The sequence below is a fragment of the Elephantulus edwardii genome, unplaced genomic scaffold (genome assembly GCF_000299155.1).
Source record: "Elephantulus edwardii isolate Elephantulus edwardi_28Jun2011 unplaced genomic scaffold, EleEdw1.0 scaffold00041, whole genome shotgun sequence".
NCBI lineage: Eukaryota > Metazoa > Chordata > Mammalia > Macroscelidea > Macroscelididae > Elephantulus > Elephantulus edwardii.
Window position 1 is genome coordinate 5,708,721 of NW_006399791.1, and position 19,234 is coordinate 5,727,954.

A 19,234-nucleotide genomic window follows, 5' to 3' on the forward strand; every position below is an offset into this window, starting at 1 on the left:
CTTGCATTGGTTGTCAGAGACCTCTCCAGAGTGCTGAAAAGCAACTAGAGACTACGGAGTGTCTGATTAAGGCCATGGTTTTTGCAATTTCTTGTTATGCTTCACAGAGTTGGACAAAGACTAAGGATGACAGAAGAAGAATCGATGCCTTCTGGAGAAGAGTCTTGAAAACACCATGGACTACCAAGAAAACAAATAGGTCTGTCTTGGAGAGGATGAAACCCATTTTCTCCTTGGTGCCTAGAATTTTGAAGCTCTGTAATACATACTTTGGGCATGTGGCCAGAGAGACTGGTCCCAGAGAAGGACATCATGCTCAGAAGGGTGAAGGGAGAGCACAGGAGAGGAAGACCCTGGATAAGATGGATCAGTACAGTAACTGGGGTAATGAGGGTTGGTGTGTCAGAATTAGTGAGTCTGGCTCAGGAAAAGGAAGGGTTCAGAGCTGCTATGGGTCACAGTCAATTCGATGGCACATAACAATAACAATATCCCTTCTCTCAGTTCTCTGTTTAGACTAAGCTCCTTTCCACCTCAGGGCCTTTGCATGTGCTCCTTCCTCTTCCTGGCATATCCCTTCCCAGCTTCTCCTGTCTGGCCCCTTCCTTTTGCTACAAGTCTTGGCCCAGATGCTGCACCCAAGAGAAGACATTTCTGATCAGCTCAGGCAAAGAAGGCCCCCTTTCATTTTTCTCTGGGTTATTTCCTTCCTTCATAGAAATTACTAAAATTTGTGGTTATTTCCCCCCCCACCTTGATATCTTTTGTTTTGCCTATTGTCTCTTACTAGCTATAAATTCTGTGAGTCCAGGAAGGTGGTGAAATGTAATGTGGTTCAGGTGCTGGGTACCTGTAATTGTTTGCACAAATACTTGCTGAAGGAATTCACAGACAGGTAAGATCAGAGGTGAGGATAAGGAGTAAGGGGTGTGTGTTATACTCATGCAAACTTATTTGAAACAAAGGAAATACATTTCATTATGATTTGAAAGATAATTTAAAAGACAAGGGAAAAGATTTAGTGTTCAAAGTTCCTAGCAACCCAAGAAATGAAAATTAAAACAATGAACTAATATTTGTCCATTGAGGTTGCAAATTTTAAAAAAGGGGTGGGGAATTAAGACTTCTTAGTGTTATTTAGTGTTTGGAGGAACAAATAGTCACAGGCCCAGCTGGTGGCAATTTCAGCTGCTCGAACCCTTTGGAAAAGTTACTGGCAACAACTACATCAGGAGTCCTGCCACGGGCTCCAGTCAGCCCGCATCTGGGAAGGCGCCTAATGAAATGATCCAAGAGGTGGGAGAGCTCTGGGCACAGAGATACTCATTTCAGCTTTGTGCACAACAGTCCAATTGGCTAGCCTGATTGGTTCAACAGCAGGGAACTGGTCAAATATGCTAGGATTCATGTACTGGAAATGCGTTAATATATTAGGACGCTTATGTTATAATGCACACTTGCGTGTCATAATGAAAAAAATCCACTGGCATGGAGTCACTCCTGAATCATAGCAAACCCTATTAGACATAGTAGAACTACAGTTTAGGATTTCTAAGACTGAATCCTTTTGATTGCAGATGATCTCATTGTACCCCATTGAGCAGCTGGTGGATTTGAACTACCAACCTTTTTGGTTAGCAGCCCAATGCCTTAACCACTATGCCAATGATTGCTGTGTCATAATATTAAGGGGAGGAGGTGGGAAGGAAGAGCTGGCTATGGTGCAGTGTGGATTTTATCAAAACAACTGTATGAATGCCCTTTAAAAGAATCAAAGAAAATGTATCAAATGAAAACATTTTTCTTTTTCTCTCCTAAATTTTTAGTAATGTTATCAAGATGTTTTGTGGGTTTTTTCCCCCCCAAAAGCCCAAAGTCACTGCCATGAAGCAGGACCTGTCCCTTTCACTGGATTTCTGAAGTTGTAAATCTCATGGGAGAAGGTTGTCCATCTTTCTCTCAAGAAGCTGCCAGTGGATTCAAACTGCCAGAGAGGCACATGTCCCTACACCGCCAGAGTGTTGCTATTTTAGAAAAGTCAGTTTTGTAGCACTTTCATGGTTGTTTTAAAAATAAATTTAACAGAAAAAGTGGACCCATGAGACCCATGAGTGGAATCTAGATTACAACACTGAACATTACGGTGAGTTCTCCCACACTCACTCTTCACTCATGAGAGCTCATCCCCATTCCTCTGGGGTAGACATGGCAGGGGTTGCATCCTTGTTTTCCACTAGAAGAGATGATGTGCAGTGGCTGGCCATGGTCACCCAAAGAGAAGTATCCCATCTATAGTTAGACCTGAGAGGCCCGGAAAAAACCAGCAAAGTCTGGGCCATCTTGTTTTTCAAAAGGATAGAAGTGAGAGGTGAAGCAGCCAGGCCCTCAGGGTGTCTGAGCCAGGCCTTTGGAACTTGGACAATAGCTGCCCAGGGGCCCCAGGAGTGGCTGTGTCAGTCCTCCACTGTAGGGAGGGGACAGGGACACTCACGGAGATCCACTGTTTGGTGCCACCGACCCACTCCTCGGTCCCAGCCAGCCGGCGCTGCTTATACTTGGAAAGCTCCTGGTAGGCCACAAACTCATTCAGAAACAGCTTCATCCCCAGCAGCTCGGCCACCACTGCGCAGTCCTCCCAGGCCACGCCCATCATGAAGGCCACAGGCCGCAGGATGTAGGAGCAGATGAGCTGAAGGTAGAGGAGCAAAAGCAGGACCTGGGACCCAGGGCTGAGCTTGGGCACTTCAGACTCTGCGTATAACCACCATATAGTCATGTGCACTGCATGCCCACCACCTACCCACAACCATCCTCTCCACCATGGGCTGAGGTGGCCCTGGGAAACCTAACCTGGAAGCTGAGCCCTTGGATGTCCACCATGTCGCCCAGCCAGGAGAGGGCAGCATTGATGAAGGCCAGCACTGCTAGGAATGCAATCAGGTTGGCTGCAATGTTGGCAACGACCTTCACCGAAATGGCAGCCCCGCTGCTGGCTGCTTCTAAGAGGTTCTGTGCGTCTCTGTAGTTGGGATGAAGAACAATCCTTACTAGCCCACACCCACAAACAGCCAGGCTTCCTTCCTATAGGCCCAAAGAGGAACCTTAGGTAAAAAGCATTGCAGTCTTTATTTTCCCTCTGAGGACCAAACTGAGAAAGCTAATCTTAATCCTTGGATTAGACCCTTATTTCTACCACTGCTTCGTCCAATTCAGAAACCATTAGCCACCTATGACTTTTGGGCCCTTTGATATTGATCTGAATGGAGATGTATTGTAAGCAGAGGACATTACCCAATAAGTAAGGCATGCACAGGTCCAATTGTGACTTCCCAGTCTGGAGCGCACAATTTTACCTGCCCCACCTCAACAAAGATGTGGTAACACCATATCATAGTGCTCACTGCAGATTAGCAAGTAAACACAAGTAAGCCCTGAGTGCATTGCTCAGTGCAAATCAGCGCATACTAAGCTTCCTGGTAAAATGGTCCCAATTTTAAGTATAAAAAGCAGAATTTGGATAAAAAAAAATAAAATATTCAATGCATAATTTTATATATTATTATAAAGGAGCTCTGTGGGAGAAAGAATAAAAAATCTCCTCCCATAAAGATTATAGTTAAAAAAAAAAAAAAAGCCCTGTGTGGTAATTCTATTTAGTCACTCAGGTTCTGAGGCAGAATCAGCTCAGTGTCAATCTCTCCCACCACCAGTGGATTATTGTTGCTATGCACCAAGTCAGAACCTACTCATAGTTGACCTCCTTTTGAAGGCAGTAAATCGCACAGGAGGAGAATGCCCATCTTTCTCCGAGCAGAGCAGCTAGTGCATTTGAACTACCTGCCTTTGGGTGGCTACACAACTCCTAAACTAGAGTTTGGTATTATCACAGGCTGACACTGTGGTACACTGGGTTAAATGCGATTTACTGCTAAAATGAATTTCTCTTGCTTCTTTTTACTTATTTGAGACAGCTATTAGGAAATTGAAAACAAAAGGCATAGTTCACATTATATTTCTACAGAACAAATACAATGCTGTAAGCTTTCAGAAGTCGTGGAATCTGGGATGTCCATGTGTCTCCAAGTCCATTTTCCAGAGGGGGTGTCTTTTCAACTTAAAAAAAAATTATTTGCATTTCATTTTATGCTGAATTTTCTCCTGAATCTCATAGTTTCTTCTGGGATATCTTTTTATTTTCTACAAGCTTCTTTTCTGGTTTAGAAACAATAAGTTCCTTTCAGGAAAGATTGTGTCTGTGCGGCAGGGGCTCATGTCTGGGTTCATCCAATCATGGTCTCTGTATGCACCACTATGCATCTTAGGAGCTTTGTTCACCTGGATGTGCTCAATAGCCAGAGAATCTACAGCAAAAACCTTGCACTCAGTATTACTCTGCATTTTACATGCAACAAAATTCCAGTCCTCTTTTTGGGCTGCCATGACCAACCCCACTGGTTGGCCTGGACACACCTGCCAACTCCACCACTAATGTTAGAAAATGCACATTACTTCTGCAAAAGGAGTGCCTTTCAGATACCTCATGGCTTTCTGGGTATGCTATTCCTGATTTGGGGAAGCCGTAGTGGTAAGAAGCTGTACTGCATCCTGAAAACACGTGGTTTGCATCTACCAATGGCTCCAGGGGAGAAAGATGAGCAATCAACTCCTATGTGATTTACTGCCTCTGAAAATGTGCTGGAGGGTCAGCTAGGGGTCAGTTCTGACTCTACATAAAAACATCCCTGACTCCTGGGTAGCTTTCCGAGTATTCTTAAAATAAACCTGGTGGGTTTTTTTTAATTTTAAATTGATTTTAATGAAAGTTTACAGAGTCTTTGGATTTCCATCCATTCACTGTTGCACTTTTCTCCCTGCCCACCCCTCCCCTCATTCACTTGAGTTTCCTGAGTCAGAAGAGTAGAGACCCATTCGGTGAGAATATCTCAGGTCCCTATGGGAAGAACTTTTCTACATTTTTTAAGATGAAATGGGATACAGCTGTCATTAAGATGCTGGTGAAGAGATGTTAGAGAAGGCAGATGGAATCAAGGAGAGGCTCAATATGTAGGGGCACACGATTGTGAGAAGAACTCCCACCTTGTGGAGAAGTGACCCAGGGCCTTCATGTCACCCTCCTCAGCACACAGCCTTGACTAGCCCACTGTTGCCTGCTAGTCAGAAACCAGAGATTAAGATGGATGAATTGGAGTCAATGTTTTTGAAAGGGAAACACGACCAGGGCAGCAAGAGGAGAGGTGGCTCTGGGTTTGGGCAAAGAAATGAGTCCCACAGCTCCCTCTACCTCTGCTCCAGCCTCCCCACTCCCTCCCTCTGCCGGCCTTCCCACTGCACTCACCCGTAGGTCAGCTTCACCCCTTCCTCACTCCTGAACTTGGACTCTTCCACCTCAGGGTAGACCAGCTTGGAGAGGGCCAGCGCACAAGGAGCAGCCATCACGGAAGCAGCGATCAGGGAGGCAGCATCAATCTGCAAAACAGGGCAAAGGCTCTCAGGGGGCCGCTGCTCATTGCCATCAAGTCACCGCTGACCCTCCAATGGGTTTCCAAGACCATAAAGCACATGGGATCTTCTATGGAGCAGCTGGTGGACTTGAACTGCCAGAAAGGCACATCCTTTGGGTTAGCAGCATCTACAGACAATGCACCAGGGCTCCCTACAGGGAGACAGGCCAGGGCATCAGGGGGACATGTGTACTCTGCTCCACTGTCATGTAATCACCATCACTACTGTTGTTGTTGTTATTGATAATAATATGTCACATGTGTGACTCTACAGTCACAGCTGTATATTTATAAGCTTATATTCCCCCCTCTAATTTTTCTATAACTTAGGGTCTTGTTAGTCCCATTTTACAGATAGGTAAACTGAGACCCAAGAGACCTAATAGAGTAGAGTATAATTAACGCAGGATAAAGAAGAGAAGGCATTAGAGCCCATGGTACCTGGATATCTTGGACTGAGGTTTGCCAATTGACTTGTCTCTACCTTGGTGGCCCAGCTTCCGCTGGGGATCTTGAATCTTGGGGCTGTCCTTCCGCTAGCCAGGACCCTTTTCCCCCCTCTAGCTTGGAGATGGCACCTGGTTTACAAACTCCAGTTCCACAGGGAGTACACTCTGCAGCTTCACCCTGAATGAAGAGAACTTCGCCTCTCGGACTCGCCCTCAGGTCCCAACTCTTGTACAATTCATCAAGTCGACTCCCTCAAGCTCACCCTGCACAATATGCTCAGTGAACAATCCAAGATACACATCTGGGTCTCCTCTCATGGTAGCCTCTTGAGCTAAATGGTTCAGTCATGCGACCTGTGGGGACTCAGGTGCCCATAGGCCAAGGGAAGAACCTTCCAATACAAACACACTGTGAGTCACATATGGAATTTTAAAATTTCCAGGAGCTATATTGGAAAAGTCAAAAGAATTAGGTGAAGTTAACTTGAAAAAAATTTTTTTATTTAAACTAGTGTGTCCACAATATTATCTCTTGACCATATCATCATTATAAAAGTACTAATGAAATATTTTAAACTTTCCTCTCTATATTAAGTTTGTCTTGGAAAGGGTATAGCTGGAGTGCTCTTTGGAGGCAAGAATGATGAGCTTCACCTCACATACTTTGAACATGCTGCTAGGAGGGGCTATTCCATGGAGAGGGACATTATGCTAGGAAGGGTGGAGGGTCGACGAAGGAGAGAAAGACCCTCGACCAGGTCAACTGACATGGTGACTGTTGCATTGGGCTCTTGTGTGTCAGGAAGTATGAAGTTGGTGCAGGATAGAACAGGGTTCAGATCTTTTGTTCATAGGGTTGCTATGAGTTGTACTAGACACGATGACACTTAACAACAACAACAACATATTAAGCTTCGTGGCACATCTCTTTCAGGCATGTCACATTTCAAGTGTCATTGCCCACATGTAGTACTGTATCAGACAGCAAAGGTTGAGAAGAGAAGTATCAGAATATTAGCAACAGGAGTAGGGCCAGGCAAGAGGAGCCAGACGTTGAGTAATGGAGAAATAAAGCTTTGGAAATGTGTGAGCTTGTAAGAAAGAACAAAAGGACTGGAGAGCACAACCAAAGACACTTGTGAGGAACACACCCATTAAAGACAAGCCTGCAGAGGCTGATGGGAGAGGTTTGTAGGGCCCATGCAGTGGCAGTGGCAGCCAAGAGCCAGGTGGGGGCAGAAGAGAGCTTCTCTGGAGGCCAGACTTGAGGCTGATCTGGAAGTTGGTTAAGAAGTTAGGATGTGTTTGGTTCTTTCAACCTGGGCCGCCTAGGCTGGTAATGTAGGGCTTTCAAACTAGGGGACTGAGCTTTGAAAACATCCAAATCCTTCAACTAATTGTAAACCAGTGCTGGTATTAAAAGTCAAAGGCAGACTACATAGGAAGGAAAATGGAACTTTTGAACTTGGAGCCAAAGATACCACAGGTTCGAATTCCTTTTCATCCTGGGTGAGCCATATTTGATTACTTGGGCCTCCATTTTCTTTTCTGCAAAATGAGAATAACAATCCCGGTCCTGTCTAATTTACAGAAGAACAGGGGGAAATAGGCATTTTTGTCTATATACCTGCTACTCTTCACATATACAAGATGGTAATAACAATAATGACAGAAATTAAGATGATGATGCCATAACAGTGGACAAAGCATTTGTCCCCTGCTTCTCCGGATGCCTCTGCATTGTAGAGTCCATGATGCTAGAGGGATGTGGACACCCAGACCCCTTCACATGGGAGCCACACCTGCCTGGGGCAGAGATTGCTCTCTGGTCTGAAAGAAGGAAGGAGGAGAGACTGAATTCCTAAACAGCATTCTGCCAGTGTTTTAGTTCCTGGAAGCAGGGTTAGAAATAAAATGTCTTTAATAATTTTGGGATGAACATTGTTTAAGTGGTACAGCAGTGGTCTATTTACTATGCTGAAGTAACTTGGAGTTGCTATGATGCTGAACACTGTGCTATAGGGTGTCAAATACCATAATTGTTACCCATCATGCACAGTCTGGAGAAGTTCCCAGATTGATTTAGGTTTGGAAGCAGGAGCGGCATCCACTTCCTAAACTACATGCCTCTGGAAATTCTATGAACATAGAGAAATGATGTTAGTTATAGAACAGGCTCCAGGCCTTTTGTTCATAGGGTAGCTATGCGTCGTGCTCGACTTGACAGCAGTCAACAACAATAACAGTGTTTTGCGTGGCTATAGGATTCATAGCAAGTTAAAGACATTTAAAGGTCTTTTTTTTTCCTTTAAAGGTCTTAAGTCCTGAATAAGGAACCCTGGTATCGCACCAGTTAAGTATTCAGCTGATAAATGAGAGGTGGGTAGTTCAAACCCACTTAGTGTTTCCAAGGGAGAAAAACATGGCAATCTGATCTGCAAACATAATAGCCTAGAAAAGTCCACAGGACTGTTGTACTCTGTTATGTAAGGTCTCAATGAGTCAACCTTGATTCTATGGAAACTAAACAATAATAATAGGTCATGAATATTATGGCCACTCTTCTTCCCCTGATAAGCTTATTGTCATGTGATGCGGAATTGATTCCAGCTCACAGCCACTCTCTTAGATGCTTCATTTAATCCTGACGGGAGCAGATTATGAGGTCTTTTCTCTATGGGTCTATTAGTGGATTCAAACTGCTGCTCTTTCAGTTAGCAGCTGAACTACCATTGAGCTACCAGACCTCCTTCCCACGCTCATAACTCCAACTCCTCACCATCCAGTCAGAACCAACTCATAGCTGGCCCTCCAGTGGTTTTCATGAGGCTGTAAATCAAACATGAGGAAGCCCTCTCTCTTGGGCTGGCAGCACCCCTCTCAACAGACTGTACCCTCTGAACTCCCTTCCTCTCCTGTTAAGTAGAGAAAAATAGAATTAATATTCAACAGTTAAGAAAGTCTCAGGAACAAAGTTTGATTTTCCATTTTTTAAAAAAATCTTAATTTTCTAGAAACAATGTGGGGAGCACTAGCTCTGGGAAGCACATCCTAGGCCTTTAGTGAAACAAAGTTTAATGATCTCAAAAGTTCTGGACGGGAGGTGCTGGGCCAAAAGGTAAAGGCCTGAGTGCAAGGGAAAGTCTTAGAGTGCCCAGGGGCCTGAGGAGCCCTGTGGGGATGTGGGCAGAGAAGATGGCCTGGCCAAGTGTCTGAGAGAAAGCAGACTGAGGTGCTGCCTGGCTTAATCTGTCCTCAGCCACCTTGCTGCCCTTGAGGACAGAGAGGGGAGAGAGTAGAATCCAGGACCTGTAATTAGTTGCCAATGAATCAGCTTGGGCTCAAGGAATCCATCAGGAATCTTCTGTGGCCACCGGATACAAAGATTCCTAGTGTTTCAACTCAGCACGCACCGTTCAGTACCGGGTAATTTAATATCCCCACTTTACAGGTGGGGGAATTGAGGTTCAGAGAGAGTGGGTGGCCTGCCCAGACATGAGTCCACAGATGTGAGTTTGTCACTACAATGTCGCCCCAAGTCTTTAACTTGCGGGTGGGGGGGGCGGGATTTGTCCTAGTCTCCTCCCACCCTGCACTCTCCCCACTGCGCTCCTGTGCTGGGGGGAGGGGGGTTTAAAGCCCCTCCCTCCTTTGTTCCCAAAGGATTGCTTGAGCAACTTTCTGAGGGCAATGTGCTTCTAGATCAAATTCCAGTGGAAAGAGTCAGGCCTGTAAATCAACCACAATCCTACCCAGGACAGGCACAGTTGAATCTTCAAATGTATCCCTACAAAGCCAAACGCCTAACGTATTGCTGACTAGTTGGTTACAACTCACTGTGACCCCCGTGACCACATGTGCTGCAGAGTAGAACTGCTCCAAGTGTTTTCTCAGCCTTAATCTTTACGGAAGCCAATCACCAGGCCTTTCTTCCACAGTGCTGCTGGGAAGGTTGAACCTTCAAACTTTAGGTTAGCAGACAAGGTCAAACCACTTGTGCTAGCCAGGGACCTTCTTCCTTACCCAGTGCCTGGGAATAATGGTTCACATCTTGAAAACATTTGTGTATATTTGTGCTACCATCTGCAAATCTTCCTTCAAAGATTTTGGACCCCCCCTTTTTTTTAACTGCCACAGAAATTCTTGCACAAGTGAATAAAATTAAAAAACTAACACCAAACAGAACCTCGGACTTTCTTCCTCAGTTTTACTCCCAGCAGGTGATTATAGTTTAGACCAGTGGTTTCTAAGCGTGGTACCCAGACTAGCAGCATTGGTATCATTTGTGGACTTGTCGGAGATGCAGAGATTCACTGAATCACAAGTTCTGATGCAGGCCCAGCATTTGGGTTTTAACAAACCTTTCAGGTAGGTGATGGAGATGCTAAGATGAATCTGAGAACTACTGATTTATGCTATTGTGGAGTTTTTGGTCTATGTGGTTGTTTAAGTCAATATATATGCACATAAAAGTTTCCCTCTATTTTCCCTCTTGACTTTCTTAATGAGATAGATTGACACAGAAACTGTAATAATAGTCTTGCACTTAGTAGGGAGAATGAAGATGAAGCAGGGTTGTGCAGAGGTCCTAATTGCTGTTCATGGGGTCATAGTTATGTCACAGCAACTAAGAATATGTGTCTGTGTGCGTGTGTCTGTATGTACATGCTGGTGGTGGTGGTGTGTGCCATCAATTTGGAACCAACTCATAGCTGGCCCTCCAGTGGAATTCCAGAGGCGTTAATTGCATGGGAGGAGCTTGCCCATCCTTCTCTGTGAAGCAGCTGGTGGGTTTGAACTTTTGGGATAGCTGTGCAGCTTCTTAGCCCAGCCCACCATATTTATAGTTATAGTTATAGTTTTATAGTTATAGTTACAGTTATTTTTATTTTTATTGATATTTAGATTTAGATTTAGACACATGTATTGCTTTCTTTTCCCCCAAAATAAGGTAGTTCTAGCTCTACTTTCCTGCAACTTCCTTCTTGTGACAGACATCCTGAGCATGACATTCAGAAGCATGAAGGAAAAGTTGACAAGACCAAGTAATTAAAAAAACCAACCCCTGTGTGGCCAAAGTCTTGCATGAACCCGTGAAGCTGGAAGCTGTACTACTGGTATTTCAAATACCGAGAGAGTCCCCATGGTGGATAGGTTTCAGTGGAGCTTCCAGACAGAAACAGAGTAGAAAAGAATGCCTGGCAGTCCACTTCTGCAAATGGGTCAATGAAAACCCTATGGATCACAAAGTAATATTGTCTAGTACAGAGATGAGTCCCCAAGATTGGGCAAAAAGCTGTCACAGCTGTGCACAGTGACTCACGGTGACCTGCCCGTGGGTTTCTAAGACTGTGAATCCCAATGGGAGAAGACTGCATTTTCTCCCTCAGAGTCACCGGCAGATTCCAACCACTGGAGGTGCTTGGACTTTGCATTAGGCATGCAATGCCCTGTGGACCAGACCACTGATCTCCCACCTAGACTGGAAGACCCTCTAGATACAATGGCTTTAACCATGGATATCAGCTCGCCAGTGACCCCGTAGATGGCACAGGACCAGGGAGTGTTTTCCTCAGCTGCCTGACTCAGGTAAGATTTCCTCTTGTATCACAGCAGCCAGCTCAGTCCACAGCCCACCTAGGAGGCCCCATGTGTCTCCGGCCAGGAGCTATCTGGGGCTCTATAACCGTTGTCCTGGCCCAGCAGAGAAAGGACTCCACATACCCCGAACGAGATGTAGGCGCCCAGCAGGCTGCCAGCGATGGTGGCATAGCCTCCAGTCATGATGACGTGGATCTCTGAGAGCGTCATGTCTGCCAGGTAGGGCCGGATCAGGAGAGGAGCCTCGGTCTGCAAATGGGAAGGACATCAGATACCAAAGCTGGCCAGGTCAGAGACATCCCCCCCTGGAGGAGGACAGACAAGTGCAAGGGCATCCCAGGGGCCGGGGCCGGCCACGGTCCATACTAGGCTGTGTCTTTACAACTCTCAGTCTGCTTCAGAAAGGAACGTCATGCATCCCCTAGGTCTGGCAGGGCCCTCTAGGGTTTAGCACCCCTCCTTTTCAGGCCCCCTACTAGGTGCTTCATATATACATGGTTCCCAGCCTTTTAAGATGGTCGTGGTCATACCCATTTTCCAGAAGTGCAAACAGAGGCTCAGAGAGATTCAAAGAATTACCCCAGCTCACACAAAGGATGGCGGGGAGCAAGTCTAACTCCAGATCTGACCTGATGAAGCATGGGGGTTGTCAAGCTATCTAGGACTTTAGAGGTTGTGTTAACTTCAGGGCTTCTGAGGAAACCTGGAGCCATTCACTCACTCAGTTAGTAGTTACTGAGGCTCTGCTATGTGCCAGGCACTACATAGAGATACAGGGGTGAAGTAGGTCAAGTCCTCACCCCCATGGAACTCACATCCTGGGAGTGGTGAGGGGAGAAGTTGAGAAGTGGGGCAGGGGCCCAGAAAACAGATCATCAACCAGAAAACAAGCAAATAATGTAACATTCTCTCTCTTACTTCCTAATCAGAACTGATTCATAGCTCACCCACCAAAGGGTTTTCAGAGGCTATAAATCACACAGGAGGAGATTGTCTTTCTTTCTCCGTCACAGCAGCTGATGGATTCGAACTGCCTGCCTTAGGGTTGGCAGTGCAGCTCCCTACCCACTAGGCCAACAGAGCTCCCTTGGGAGACAATAGCAGTGCTGAAAACTGGGGAGAAAGTATGCACAGAGAAGGAAAAAGAACACAGGCCTATCAGTAACTAGAGGTTGAAATGCTGCTGCTAGGCCTTGAAGGCCCCATCCCCTCTCTGGGGCTGGGGGAAAGAGATCAAGACCCAGGGGTCTAAGGCCACCTGACAAACAATTTGTCTAATACTCAGTCATCTTATGAACTCTTCAAGTCCCTCAAAGTCACAGTCACTGAGAATTGAGTGTTTTCTCAGCATGAGAGAATGCTAGAAGTGTGCACATACATGTACACACACCTAGGCACTCACAAAACAGCACATTATATTTCATATAAAATAAGTGCTTTTGTATTTCCATCCTCCTTTTCCACCTTTGCCTCACTTTGGAACACTTTCATGGATTTACTTTTACTTTTAACACTATTCATACCTATGTCTGCTTTAATTGATTAAAAAGCTAAAATAAATGGAAATGTTCAATAACCAACACATTTGCCCCACAGGGGGAAAAAAAAGTTGAACATATTCTTCAAAGTGTCAGAAACTCTAATCAGATGTGAGGGACATCTTTTGACAAGTGTGTCTCTTGGTTACTCAAATGTCAGGCAGATGAGACAGGATGGATCCTGGGAGAAGTGCCAGCGACTCATCCGGGCCTTCTGAAAGGGACTCGGGCCCAAGAGTGCTGTCAGAGTCACATTTACTTTGGAAAGTGCAGTTTTAAATAGAGAGGGAAGAAAGAACTATGTGCACAGGAACTTTAAAGAGCATGCCTCTGGAAACTCTATGAACTTTGATAAATGACGATATATAGGCTTCAGGCCTTTTGTTCATAGGGTCACTATGAGCCATGCTCAACTTGACGGCAATCAACAACAACAACAGAATCTTAGCCAAGAAGAAGAGAGGAAGCCAACTCTAACCCCGGCTTCCAAGGATGATACTTTGGACAAGTGATTTACAGTCTACAAGCCTTAGTTTCCTCATGTAAAATGAGAAAGTTTGGCTGTTCCTGTAGGTCTGATGAGTCTCTGATGGTATAATCCATAAGGAGTTGTGCTGTCAGCTCAAAAGTGGAGCTATTGTGGCAGTTCGAATCCAGCAGCAGCCCTGTGGAGGAAAGATAGGCAATCTTCTCCAGGGTGACTTAGAGCCTCTGAAAACCCACCAGAGCGTCAGTTCTGAATAGGTTCCAACTGGACAGCGATGGGTAAGTGAAAATGATGAAGCCTAGAATAATCAAAGATACCTGATAACAATCAAAGACACCTATTTCCCTGGCACAAGCAAGCACAGTGCATCCCAAAGCATCCATGGGACCGCCTTCGATGACCTGGGAGAAGGTTCAGAGGGCCCATCCTGAATCTCAGCCCAGGAGAAGCCAGGGCTTGCCACCTTCACCAGGATGCTGTTGATGAACATGAGAGCAGGCGTCCAGCACCCACCTGGCTCACAAAGATGTTCCCAGCCACACTAAGGGTCTCTGTGGCCGTGGTGCCCATGGTGACCTGCATCAGCCAGGCAATCTAGAAGGAAACAGAGTGCTCTTGTGAGTTGGTATCACTAAGCTCCAGAGTCCCACAGAGATAGAACTAGAAGTACTAAGCCCCTCCTCCCTGACTCCCAGCCCAGCCTCACCTGTATTTCCCCAGAGGTCCTACACCCTCTCTTCCTGCACCTCTACTGTCAGGGGCTTATCATCCCCAAGGTGTCCTTTCTCTTGAAGATGGATCCAGTCACCACAGCAGATCTTCTAAAACATGTCTTTCATACTAAAAAGGTTTCCTGGTCAAATGTATTCGAGGGTTTCTGTATATACTGCCCTGGTGTGCATACCAGTGCACATGAGCTTAGGAAAGGCTCTGAGAAGTACTGCACAAAAGAAACTTGTTTACATTTCTTTAGCCTAATGTTTAGTGTCGGGAGCTCTGGTGGTCTAGTGGCTAGTAGCTGCGCTGCAATCCTGAAGGCATGTGGTTCGAGACCACCAGCTGTTCCACAGGAGAGAAGGATGGGTAATCTCCTGTGTGATTAACTGCCTCTAAAAACCTGCTGGAGGGTCAGCTATGGGTCGGTTCTGACTTGAAGATACATAACAATAACAACAACGTTTAGTGTTTTCACAAAGTTCCTAGGGTCCCTATGAGTCAAAGTCCACTGACAGCATCTAACAACAATTAGTAATTTTTTTTTAAAAAATATGACAACAGAATACCTTTATCTGGAAAAAAAAAAGAATACCTTATCTGGTAGCATTTATTAACATGCTGTAGAACTAAAGTTTTGTGAAAAAAGCCTTTAGAAACACTGTATTAGAAGTTCTTCCTTTGAATCAAGAGGCAACTTGGATCCTTGGAATTTCTGCCCACTGTTGAGAACTTTCAGCTAGCCCTTTATCTCATCTCTCTTCTGTTAGAGGTTGAAAACAGCTATCCTGCTCATGGGAGTTTTGGTAGTGAAGTCTGTAGGGAGTTGTGCTGCTAACCCAACAGTGGTGGTTCAAATCCACCATTGCATTCTCCTCTCATGTGATTTACAGGCCCCTGAAAACCCTCTGGAGGGCAGCTAGGAGTTGATTCAAACTCAATGGCGATGAAAGGTTTGGAGATTCTGTCCGTACAGGGGGTTGCCTGGGAGGTGCAAAAGGTTAACATGCTTAGTTGCTACTTGGAAACTTAGGGTCTGAGTTTCCAGTGGGGAACTTGGAAGCAAGTTCTGGCCATTAAAAATCATCCAGAACACTTATACATTGTTGGTGGGACCGTAAAATGGTACAACCACTCTGGAAGGCAATTTGGCGCATCCTCAGAAAGCTGAACATAGAAATTCCATATGACCCAGCTATTCTACTGCTTGGAATATATCCTGATAGAATGAGAACTGAGGCACAAATGGAGACTTGTATACCAATGTTCATAGCAGCGTTACTCACCGTCACAAGAACATGCAAACAGCCCAGATGTCCAACCACAACTGAATGGATTTGAGAAATTATGGTACATTCACATAATGGAATACTGCGCAGCATGAAGGAGCAATAATTTTGTAAAGATTACCACCTAACTTGGGAGGGACTGGAGAGAATTATGCTAAGTGAACTCTGTCCCATAAGGACAAATACTGTATAAGAACATTATTGTAGAATGAGTTTGAGGATCCAAGGGGGAGAATGGGGGAGCAGAGGGGTGAGGATGAGGGTTGGTTAATCATAGGGTCATTCAATTTGATGAGTGGAGGATGAAGGTGAAGGGAATGGAAAAGATCCAGTGTGAAAAACAATGTATACAGATTTGTAAATAAATCAGTATAAAATAAAAAAAAATAAAATTAAACAACTGAAAAAACAAACCCACAACAAAGAACCTTCATCCAGAGCCCAGTTCTGCTGACATGCATGGGGTCACTAAATGTTGGAACTGGCTGATGACAAGCAGCTCCTGCACCACAGCCCTCTCTGGTCCAGGCTGTACTCCCTTCAGCATCCTATGATGGGGGTCATTTCAAGTCCTTCCACTCCCCTGGTTATACTTCAGCTTACCATAGCTCCTTAGTTAAATGATGTTTTTCAGATTGGGGACATTTTCCTCCCTAATGTCATGCACCATATACTTTGACCTGTGCATTTGTAACTTACTGGTGTTGGCTTATTCTGAGTTCAGCTAAAACCTCAAAGTCTTGTTAGGTTCAATGCCATTCGGAGCGGCCTCCTACATCCAGGTTTTATGCAGCAGATTTTATGAGTGTAAGCCCAGAATTTGACATTTGTATTAGCTAAATCTGGCCAATGTAACTTGCTGTTACAGTCTCACAAAATCTTTTTTGGAATACATCTTTTCCTCCTAACACTTCTTTTCAGCATAGCCTCTGGTCCCTAACTTTCCCTCCCACAAGGACCCTACTGAATTTTGGTGCCATTTCTCCTTAGTATCATAACAGGAGACTATGAATGGGTGTACAATAGAATCTGGGAGGGTGTAGACCCTACAAGCAAGGGATTTCCAAAAGGAATGGATCATAGGAGCAAAGGACTCTAGATGGGTCCAGAACCTGGCAGAATCCTAGGAGTAAGGTTTTCTGGGAGGGTATAAGCCCTGGACGCAAAGGACTCTGGAAAGGTATTGATGGGAGCAAGGCATTTGATGAAACAGGACATATTTGAAGAACGTGGGCCCTGGAAGCAAGGGATTTTAGAAGAGCCAAGGCCATGGTCATTAGGAACTCACCTTCAGAATCACCCACTGCATGAGGCCTACATAGTAGAGAACCGACATGACACAGCTGAAGAAAACGATGATGGGCAAGACCTGTCAGGGAAGAAAGCATAAAGATGCCGAGTTAGCGGCAAGCTAGTAGGAGGTCTCTATAGATCCCAGGGCATACACGATAGCTCTGAGATGTTGCCTCTCAGAACTCTGAGAGGATGAGGGAGGCAGCTCTTAGGTCAGTGCATGAAGTCACAGGTGTCTCATACACTGGTGTCTTCTCTGTTCCCTTGAAAGAATGGCCACCCACTGAGTCATCCCCCTGTCTCCCTTCACCACAGAGAAGGTACAAAAAGCAGACCTGAATCCACATGACAAGTGTCTATTCACTTGCTTATGAGATGCAGGTAAAAATACCTACTCACGGTTGGTGTGAGGGTAAAGAATTGACTCAAGAAGCACCTTGCACAGTGTCCACTCTCCTCATTGAGTTCAGTTCCTACTCTACGTCTCACCTGGCCTCTCAGGCTCTGGGCCCGAGTGAGGGGACCCTCCTCTTTCCAGCCTATCACTTTTACTCAGTGCCAACAAACTTAGCATTGACTCACCATGGGCCTGCAACCAGCCCTCCTGCCATTCACTCAGTGTCACCAGGGAAACACTCTTCATTTATTCCCAGCTGCATGCCTTCTTCCCTTACAGCCTCTCCCACTTCCATTTCCTGCTCACCAGGCCCATGACCCTTGTTGTTACTGTTGTATGCCATCAAGTCAAAACCAACCTGTAGCTGACCCTCCAGCTGGTTTCCAGAGACAATTAATCACATGGGAGGAGATTACCCATCCTTCTCCCTCAGAGCAGCTGGTGGATTCGAACCACGTGCCTTTGGGATTGCAGTGCAGATTCTTATCCCTAGGCCACCAAAGCTCCCTACTGGTGCTTATTTACTGCCATTTTACTTACAATAACAAAGTCCAATTGCCACTGCCACATCTTTCCACCGAGGGGTACTTTAACCTGGCATCGCCTTTAATGGAGGATGAGTAATCTCTTCCTGTACCTTTTACAGCCTCTGAAAATCTGCTGGAGGGTCAGCAATGAGTCAGTTCCAACTTGATGGCACACAATAATAATAAAAGAGTCACAAAACAGCAACAAGGACATTCTCTGTGGAATGAATCTCTGGGTTGTATAAATAATGTGCTCAGTTGCTCTTTGAACAGATGAAGGTCTGGATCTATCCCAGAATGCCTTGGAATAAAGGCCTAGCAATCTTCTTTAACAACAACAAAAAACCTCAGCTGTTCTATAGGGACAGACTTTCAAATCCTCATGGATTCCACACTTTCTGGAGCTGGAGAGGTTGAATGAACGCCTGAAGTCTTCTTAAAAACAAACAACATTTCAGCTTAACTTGTTGTGTTGTTGTTGACTGCCATTGACTTGAGGTCAACTCATAGTGACTCTGTGAACAAAAGACCTAATGCCTTTCCATAGCTATCATTGTTTCTCCAAGTTCATAGAGTTTCCAGAGGCATGTGGTTTAAGAAGTGGATGCCACTCCTGCTTCCCAACCTGTTTACAACTGGGAGCTCCACCAAACACTGTCCACAGTGGAAAACCATTCTGATATTTGATAGCCCCATGGCACAAGATTCAGCATCATAGTAAACCCAGGTTTCCTCATATAATAACATTGACAAAGAGTGATGTGTAAAGTGGAAGAGTGTTCCTCCAGATATAACAGCTCTAGTCTCATTAAGCAGTGGTTAAGTGCTGTCGAGTCGAATATGACTCAGAGTAAGTTCAGCTTAACTAGTAAAAAAAAGAATAAAAATGAAAATGTCTGCCTTGAGCATTGTGGCACACTGTGACAGCACATGTGTTTCCTTTGGTCTTGCTCCTGCTTAGAGAATTCTAAGAGGCAGACCGAGTTCTTTCTACCTGCTTCTGACCTCATCAGTCTAAGCTGATGTACTTTCTGCTACACTGGCTGGTTAAAGCCACCAGTCAGAGCTTAATTACTTTGACAAAAAGTGCATCCTTGGTGAGTGTCCTAGGCCCTTATTTTTTACAACAGAATTTCCCAATTAAGGTCTGTTTTCCTTTTGCATAGTCTGTTCTTTAGTTCATCTCTTTCCTCTTGCATTTTACTGAAACAGGAAGGAGAGACCACACAGGCGTTCAAGATTTAGTTTAGAAATCTTCTCACTGGTGAGGTTGTGGAGAAACTGGAACACTTATTCACTGTTGGTGGGAGTGTAACATGGGGCAACCACTATGGAAGGCAGTATGGCACTTTCTCAAAAAGTTGCAAATAGAGATACCATTTGACCCAGCAATTCCACTACTGGAATATACCCCAAA

General features: G+C 45.1%; 1 protein-coding gene across 2 annotated transcripts in view; it reads right to left on the reverse strand.

The window, feature by feature from the left end:
* Positions 1-19,234, reverse strand: part of SLC28A1 (solute carrier family 28 (concentrative nucleoside transporter), member 1) — a 50,309-nt gene that overhangs the window by 6,928 nt on the left and 24,147 nt on the right. For both annotated transcript variants that reach the window (XM_006885140.1, XM_006885141.1), the window contains 6 exons: positions 16,889-16,969; positions 14,111-14,191; positions 11,696-11,821; positions 5,357-5,487; positions 2,851-3,019; positions 2,492-2,689 (listed from right to left, as the gene is read on the reverse strand). In XM_006885140.1, coding sequence (XP_006885202.1) covers positions 2,492-2,689; positions 2,851-3,019; positions 5,357-5,487; positions 11,696-11,821; positions 14,111-14,191; positions 16,889-16,969 — 786 coding nt within the window. The remainder of the gene's footprint in view (positions 1-2,491; positions 2,690-2,850; positions 3,020-5,356; positions 5,488-11,695; positions 11,822-14,110; positions 14,192-16,888; positions 16,970-19,234) is intronic.